At 42.9% G+C, this 8,574-nt stretch overlaps 1 protein-coding gene across 1 annotated transcript; it reads right to left on the bottom strand.

Moving 5' to 3' along the window:
* Positions 1 to 113: 113 nt before the first annotated feature.
* On the bottom strand, positions 114 to 8,170 carry LOC104914095 (probable phospholipid-transporting ATPase IIA). The gene is made up of 8 exons (XM_010722643.3): positions 8,165 to 8,170; positions 7,945 to 8,025; positions 7,202 to 7,277; positions 4,494 to 4,570; positions 3,650 to 3,810; positions 2,764 to 2,906; positions 2,067 to 2,179; positions 114 to 569 (listed from the first exon to the last, which is right to left on the bottom strand). The coding sequence occupies exons 1-8, from the start codon at positions 8,168 to 8,170 to the stop codon at positions 345 to 347; spliced, it is 882 nt and encodes a 293-aa protein (XP_010720945.1). The 3' UTR covers positions 114 to 344.
* Positions 8,171 to 8,574: the final 404 nt, after the last annotated feature.

Genomic DNA, 8,574 nt, shown 5'->3' with positions numbered 1-8,574 from the left:
TTTTTTAAACTGTGAGCACATCAAAGAAGGTATATCCAAGAAGCACCAGTAAAAGGCTCAGCAACAAGCTGCAAAGTTTGCCTCTACTGCAGCACCACGCGCAGCCCTGGCTGGACCAGGAGCTGGAGGAAGATGGCACAGCACAGCCCAAAGGCTGCGAACCTCCTTCTCACGTGGGTCACCCTGCAGTGCTGCCCCAGGTCCGTCTCACCCACACAGGAAGGGATGCCTCCTCAGACAGAAGGGCCACCCGGCACAACTTCCACCTTGGTCAGAGGAACTGAATTTATTACCTACAAAATACACCCCGGACAAAACGCGAGTGTGGGAACACAAGCCGAACTTTACAAACTGACCTCATCGGGGCTGGAGGCCTGGTACACCCTGCACGAGTCCTCGTAGTGCCTTTCAGCTTCAGCCTGGTCCGTCACCCCGTTGGATTCGTACACCGGCGTCACGTTGTGGCACAGCGCGATCGCCTTCACCGCCTCGTGCACGCGGCTGCTCATGGTTTTGCGCACCTTGGTGGCCAAGGCCAGGCCTTTCACAGCGGGCGGCTCCTGAGATTGCTAATAGGGAAGGAGAACAGAGCCTCACTGCAGAGAAAACGATTCTGACTGAGACGTTACCTCAGTGAAAACCACGTAATATGTAAGCTCTCGTGTCCCTGGGGATGAAATGTGCTCGTGGTGCACTGTAACTCTGATCACCGCTGGGAACACCCTGCAACTCCTTTATCAGTGTCACTGAGGGAGGAAGGTACGCACAACGAGATCACCTATGGTTTTAGAGAACACGTGAGAAAAGGGCGCACGGACACAGGTCTGCCCAACACTGATGGGTGCCAGGCCAGAGTCACAGGACTTGGTGAAACCACCGTGCCCCCACAGAACGTCAGTGCCTCAGCCGGGTCCACGTGCAAGAGCACGTAACTGCTGGAAGCAGAAAACACATGAGTTGTATGGACCTAGAAAATCTTAATTGCGTTCATTTAATTTTTAATACTATTTTTAGTATCAGAATGGGACTCATCAGATAATTGCACAATTACTAAATTATCCTGGTGGAAGAGGGGACACACAGCAATCCAGCTTCCTGCTCTGTTAACCTTTAGTGTCAAGAGGACAAAAGCTTCGCTTCCAGGTCAAAGGCCACAACGTGGTAAAAATAAGAGCAAAGAGTAAGGACTACATCTCCAAATGAATCGCTGCCTGCAAATGCTTCTCGTTACAGGGGCTCTCATTTCACAACCATAACTGCTAAGTGAGACACGTCCTTCAGTGCAATGCCAAGTGCTACTTTCCACACTGTAGTGATTACAACACACGGGATTTTCTGATTTACTACCACAGCTCATCAGCACTGTTGCGACAGGCTTCAACCAAACCAAACACAGTAAAGCCCTGAAGGTGCTGAAGGGCATTTGGACCGACATGCAGCACCATCCTCGTAGCAGGACAGGCAGCCATCAAAACATTCTTGATAAGTATTGAAAACGTTGGCAAATAATTAACTGATAGTCAAGTTTTCTCTGCAGATTGAGTATGAAATGACAGAAAATAAATCTGGAGTTTGGTTTTTTTGCGTGTTTTGGGTTTTTTTTCTTAATTTAAGTATAGTTCTCTGTTACTGCTTACTTAGTACTGATGGCTCTTCTTCCTCTATTAATTCCCCAGTACACAGTATTTCAAACAGCAATTAATCCAGTAAATGTTATCTTGTGTTAATTTGCCAGTGAAGCAAATGCTGTGGTTGCTGTAAGTGGTGAATAACTAAATAAAAGTGCACTATTTTACAGTCTGAACTCAGGATACAGCACATGCACTTGCAGACCCATGCAAGTACTATGGCACTTGGAATCTGAAGACTAGTGGATGTAAAACAAGCTATGAGTGAATGTAAAATGCAATCAGGTTAATATTTACGTATTAAGTATCCAGTCACCTTGTGATTTTTCCAAAAACTAACGTGTAAGAGGCAGATCCCTGTCAGATTAATTCACCATTAGTCTGGTAACCTGGAAAACTAAAGTGAATAAAGAGTCAAGCAATCCAATTTAATTCTACCTGTGTGTATATACTGAATATGTGGCTCTGTACTTCATCCATGGAGTCAAGGCCGTACGCCACCGTGCCCAGATGAAGTCGCTTGAAGACCATCTCATTCTGTGTAAGAGTTCCTGTAACAGAAGCAGCATCAACATGGAACGTGGACCACATTCCTATTCTGCAAGGCATAATCTTGTCCTTGCTGTACCCAAGTGCAAGAGAAACTGGTCCAGCAGTTGGATTGATCAGTGCACCAGGCTCTCAGCACAGGCTGAGGCTGAAGGTGACAATACTAGAAATCTCAGGGCAAATTCTCCTGGGAAGTTGTGGTGCACATTCCTGTACCAGTAAGTCAGAATGAGACTATTCACCCAAAAGCCAATGCCAGGAAAAGCTGCAGGCATAGCTCTGGTCCTGCTGGGACCAAAAACAACTTCTGGGAACAACTGGAACAGGACCAAGATTTTATGTTGGACAAAGCTTTTGATTACAGCTTAGTCCTCTGAATCAGCCCAGCTGTAAGAAGTGAGGAAGGCAGTGGGCAGACCGATGGCATGTTTCTGCCCGTACACCTAGGCTACCTTCATCCAGCTGTGAAAACTAACTCTAAAAGTGGTTTTTACGTTTACCTTCAACTTTGGGTTTAACAGCATGCTTCAGAAGCCAAACAACAACAACATACCACGAGTCAAAGCTGTATTTTCTATATAGATACCTGTTTTATCTGTAAGCAAGTAGGATATCCTCCCCAGCTGCTCAGGAATAGTGCTGGATCGAACCACGGTCCCAGGGATTTTGGAATCTCTGCGGATCACCCAGCTGTAGACAATTTTTCCCATGTCCAGATTCACACGTAAACTATGGAGGAGCAAAGGGAGAAAAAGCATATCTAAAGTAAAACTCTGGAAGAAAATTGCTATGAATTGCCACAGTGCAATGAAAGCACAGGGCTTCTGCGCTGCATCTGAGCAGCCAAAGAGTGTGGAGAGAAGTATGTTCAAAATGAGTGGTTGGGCAGCAGATGGGGAGAACTGCACACTGCTGCACTGGTACTGTAATTCAAAAAGATATATGACAGAATTCCATGGAGAAGAGCAGATGTAATTTGTGAGGATGATGAATGTAGACAAGTAAGGACACTGTGATTGATAAGGGGACAGCAGGTTAGAAATGGAACAGAAATGAATCCCAGACCTACGCTGAAAATAACAATCTGCTTATTGATGTGGTGCAATTAAATATTAAAATTTCAGTCCCTTTAAAGGCATTTGGGTCCTATGTTGTATAAATATCTCTCCTCTGCATTTTCCTCTGTTCTTATCAGAGTAACCAGGCAGTCCAAACACAGAGGCAGGGACTTAAATCACTGACCTGCAGCCTACTCCAGCGTGCTCAGACAGTGGGCAAATGAAAACACTTAAACTCAGCAGGAACAACAAAGCAACTCCTATGTTCAAACAGCAATTCAATTTCTATTTCTAAATTTGTTTAGTTGTCAAACAAGGAATACATAAGACTTCACGTGTCTGTTCACATTAGAAGCAGGGAGGAAGATGCAGAGGAAGCAGTATCTTGCTGGGAAGAATTAGTAGTTGACTCACCTGATTGGAATGATGTTTGAGAACAGGAGGAGGAATCTTATGATCTGAAGATACCAACGGCCAGCAAAATGCTGAAGGGCCACCATGACAAGTGAGACCACCACCAGGGCCCCAAACAGGATCTTGGTGAGACAGTTCACTTCTAAATCAAAAAGACCAATCTGAAGAAATAAAATCAAGACATTCCAATCACACCATTGGAGTTGTCAGCTCAATTTAATATTCACAAAAGGAACGAGCCCCTATATTCAAAGAGCCATTCCTCACCAGTCAACGTTTATTTTTCATTTAAAACACTACAAACGTATTTGAATTTATGAACAATATTGTTGCCATTACTAAATTACTAAATACTAAATGAATACTAGATTTCTAGATACCAAAACACTAGATTACTAAATAAGAGTCTCTACTAAATAGGATTTCCATCCTTTGGAAGCTGAAAAATGCATGAAGAGGTGAGAAGAGACTCATGCTGTCAAAAGCTGCAGACTGTATAAACACCCCCACTCCCTGCCTTAGCTTTGCTACAGCAGAACACAGCAAAATAAGCTTTCCCATTCTACTTGGGACTGTTCAATTATAACCATGTAAGTCATCAGCATTAGTCATTAAGCACCAGCAGTGTTAAAAAAGCGAGCAGCTACATGTACAACAGGCTCAGAGAAAAGAAAGATGACAACAGGCTCTGATATGGTAACTATCTTAAACAACAGGCTCAAAGATATAAATCATTGTTCATCTGATATTGTCCCTAAAATCTGTCTTTGGATGGACTTATTTCTTTGTTTAATGATAAATTACTGCCAAGTTTAGTTATTACAATACTGCTTTCTTGCCCTACCTTACTTCTTGGGTTTGAAGTATTCATCACACTGCGCAGCTCCCTTCCAGTGTAGAGGACAACTCCCACAACAGTACCTAAACAAAGCAGAATATGCGTCAGCCTAAGAAGTACAACCTCTGCTTGCTTTCTCCGAAAAATGCTTGCTAGATCCATAGCCTTCAGTTTTGAAACCGACTTTTAGCAGGTTAACTCCTAAAGCAATGGTAACAAGGACAGAAAGGTGAGTTATCTGCAATTGTAGAATCCATGCAAACACAGATGCTGAACAGGAGACAGCCTACTAGGAGTCAGCAAGTCTCCAACCACACCGCCCTTATGGCTGGACTTGCAGCATCATAAGCTGCTCCAGCTGAGGAGCGTGCAGAGAGAAGCTGCGTGCTTTGCTGGCTTGGCTTTTCCTGACCCCATCTCTTTTGAAGTTATTTGTCACTACTGCCTATAAATAAATAAAAACAAAGAAGGAGGAAGGGTTGTTTGTTCCCACCACCCCAAATCCCACCTAGGTGTGCTAAACGTGCCTTACTTCAACGTGAAATGGGTGCTCTGGGATATGATTGCTCCTTCTTGGTGAATTTTGCCACAATCAGAGTAAAACCAACAAATTCCAAATGCTTTAAAGATAGAATTACCTTATTTTTAAATCTGTGTCTTAGCTGAGTATTTCTTTAATTGCTGTTCCTCCTGAGAGGTGAATCATACCAACTCCCACCTTACTGCAACAGATGGAGCTGCTGGGAGCCCATGTATTTTAATGCCATGTCCTGCAGTTTCTAGAGATCTGAGAGAAGCATTTTTCTCCCTTTTCTTTTTGCAGAAATATAACACAGTTTGGTACTATAAATCACTGTTTTTCTACAGCTTTCTCTTAAAGACTTTGCAAAAAGTAGCTGCAGTCACGAGTTTAAAAGCTGCTATTGCCAACACCGGTTGCTACTAGAAAATTTTACAGGTCTATAAAAATGGATAAAAACACCACTCAGGGAAAAAAAAAAAGTGCTGTTGCTGATACATTGCCATTTTATACACCACTATTCTGCTGCTGCCACTAATGACCAAAATTTTAACAATTGTGTTAAATTGAGAGTGTATTGTTTTTAAATAACTTTAACTCAAAAGAGGCAGTTACTAAAAATGCTGGGAAACATTCCTTTGGAGATAATAATAAAAAAATAAAAAGCAAAACAAATCACTGTAGCCAGATGGCAGGAGGGGTAAGATCACCACTATTAAATCAGCAGATGGCACAGCTACTCCAAATCAACTGCAAACAGTCAGAGTCGGACCCTCCTACCACAGCAGCGGATGGAGAAAGTCACATAGCTCTGCTCCATCCCACAGGCAAGGGCTGCCCAGCGATGGCAGCGCCACGGCTTCACAGCGTTTGCTTACGGAAGAGGAAGAATGATATTCACATTTTCTTCTTGCAGAAATAAACTGCAACATGCTATTTATTACTGCCACAGGAGAAACAAAAACGGATATTCTATCAGTCGAGTCAGTCAAACTGAGGGATAAAAATCTACCAGGTCTGGAAAACAACTTGAAGGCGTGCTGGTGTGTGTAAACAGAGTATTTCTGATTGTTTTATGGCTATCCAAGGCAGACTGTTGTACTCACCAGCTGAAATGACAAAAATATCTGCAAATGTTATTCTTTCTAGCTGAACTCTCAAAGCTATCTGTACAAATAGCTTTGCTCTTACTCAGGAAGGAGGGTTTTGCCCCAGAGCAGGATGGACTGAAGCAGTGCATTACACAGCCAGCTGGGCGTTGGAAGTCGCCCGGCCCCAGGCAAAGTGTTTGCAAGCAGAAAGCAGGAAGGCAGAAACCTTCTACATAGCAATTACTAATCCATAAGTACTATTTACTTGGCCAAACTGTACGTGGATGACTAGGTTTTTAGCATCCTTTGGTCACATCACTGCAACAGTATTGTAATATGTTTCAAAGAGGATCCTGAGCAGGGTTAGATGGAAACATAAAGGAATAAAATATATGTTCTGCTTTTAAAAGGGAAAATGAAAATCTTTCCAGTACTTCACAAAAATCTTTCAGAGTTCATGTTCCTTCCCATTATTACCAATCCCAGGCACATCATGGTACTGCCACTGCAAAGCCCCTCCTCTCAACAGCTTCAACTGCAGCACTGCTTACAGAACTTCTCTCTCCTCCAGCATTGAGTGCTGTCCTGTAGTCCTGACAGGCATGCTAGGCGGAGAGGAGCAAGGCTTTTACTTTGACAAGCCTCTGCAGGAGGGCACTGATTAATTTCAGGCCTTCAAGCTTATCGTACACATGCACTAAAATGTGTCAAAGATTGTATTTTTTTCCTTCTTTAAAACTATGTAAGATGAACTCAGTGGAAGCAGTTACCTGGAAATCTTTCATCTTAGCTTCTGTTACCAGAATCTATTTGACACCATTTCTGCTACAGATTAGGATGTCAATGCAGAGAGCAATTAAGTGCTATTCTGGTCCTAGATGCTAGAGAAGTGCCCAAAGGCCACTCCAATTCTTTCTCATCTAGGAACGTCCAAGAGGCAATTAGCCGCCAGTCCGGCTCCCCAGAGGTGTTAGGACAAGTGGGAAACCTCACTCCAACTGCTAATTTCTCCAACTGACAGATATTATTATTCCATTACAAAAAGACCCTTAAAAATTGTTAACATATTCCCTAAAAATAATTTACACGTGCCTCCGCCTTACCTGATGCAATCACTGTGCTGGCCCACAGGGTGTTTTCTATGCTTAAGCTTTCATTCACAGAAGGGTCACTGTCCTCCTACAATGGGGGGAAATAAGAAACCACGTCAGTAATTTAAAAGGCAGTAGGCTGTTGGAGTTACACATGGGTGCTTGCAGAGGGATGCTCTGTCAGCAGAGGGCTTCTAGGAGAGATGGAGGATTTTCATTAACCCAGCGAGATCTCTGCCTAGGTTGAAAAGCATCACTTGATTTCAGTGGAGAAAGTAGGGTTGGAAGAAAATGTATGAAGACAGACCTCCTCCTGAAAGCCTCTATGCATTAAAAAAGAGAAAGGGATTAATGAGAAGCTCACCAGGAACCCCTGCTTTTTCACAGGCAAAAGGTTTTAACCCTACAGAGACTGCAGCGGTGCTGATTTCCTTCTGAGCACCACGCATACATAAGTACCAACCTCAGCCCAAACGTTCAGACCTAATGCCATCAGTGGAAGGTCCTGCATCACAAGCAGCCCATGACACTGTTGCCAAGTCAAAGCCTCAAAAACAATATTCTTGTTTCAGATTTATTTCACGTATTTTATGGAGGGGAAAAAAAAAACAAGAAAAGAGAGTGAGAGAAAAGGCACAAGGAAGAGCATGACCTCACATTTCTCCTGAAAGAAGTCTGGCATCCTGCTGGTATTCAGCAGGTTGGCACAGAAGACAGTACGTTTATTATTTCAAGCAGATGTAAGTAGGACTTACCCTTGTGAAGGTTCCCACAAAATTGTGTATATCAATGTTGGGCTCTTCTGCATATACGTATGACCGGATTTGCAGCAGGTCCTAAAAACAGATGTGTTTGGGGCATTTAGACATGCACATCTTAAGAATATACAAATGGTTCTAACAAAATACTTCAAGTTATTTAAATCATATTGTTTTCTTGAGCCCAACTACCTAACAGAAAATATAACCATTATACCAGCATGTCTGAAGGTATTTACCTGCTAGTATTCATTGGACTGAAACCAAAGAGACTCCTGGGAGTTACTTGGTTGTTAGTGCCCCATAAAAACAAATGCAGCCTGAAAAAAAATCAAGAGAGCCTAACAAACACATCGCTTCCCAGCAAAGAAGGTCTGGACCTTCCAAGGTAACCAAGGAACATCCTAACTCTCAATATTTAGCTTGAGATGCCAGTGGCACTGGGAGCAGTTCCACGGTGACAAGGAGATACGTCACTTCTGAACAGTGTTTCCAATGCTGACTCCATGTGAACTATTCACTTCACAGATTGAATGTTTTGCTTCAAAGCTTTGGTATAAAATAATCTTCCTACAACTTTACAGACAACATCAATAAAACAGGTACCCAGATTTCCTTTTTTTTTTT

Source organism: Meleagris gallopavo, chromosome 22 (assembly GCF_000146605.3).
Source record: "Meleagris gallopavo isolate NT-WF06-2002-E0010 breed Aviagen turkey brand Nicholas breeding stock chromosome 22, Turkey_5.1, whole genome shotgun sequence".
NCBI classification, from domain to species: Eukaryota; Metazoa; Chordata; class Aves; order Galliformes; family Phasianidae; genus Meleagris; species Meleagris gallopavo.
The sequence above is the reverse complement of the archived record's forward strand: the minus strand, read 5'-3'. Positions and strand labels throughout refer to the sequence as shown.

Bases quoted from the DNA above. Each gene is read 5' to 3' on its own strand.
- LOC104914095 (XM_010722643.3), bottom strand. The intron at 4,571-7,201 runs GTAAGGCGGAGG...TGCTTTGTTTAG, and splicing joins CAGCACAGTGATTGCATCAG to GTACTGTTGTGGGAGTTGTC. The intron at 2,180-2,763 runs GTATCTATATAG...CTTCTGTTACAG, and splicing joins CTTGCTTACAGATAAAACAG to GAACTCTTACACAGAATGAG.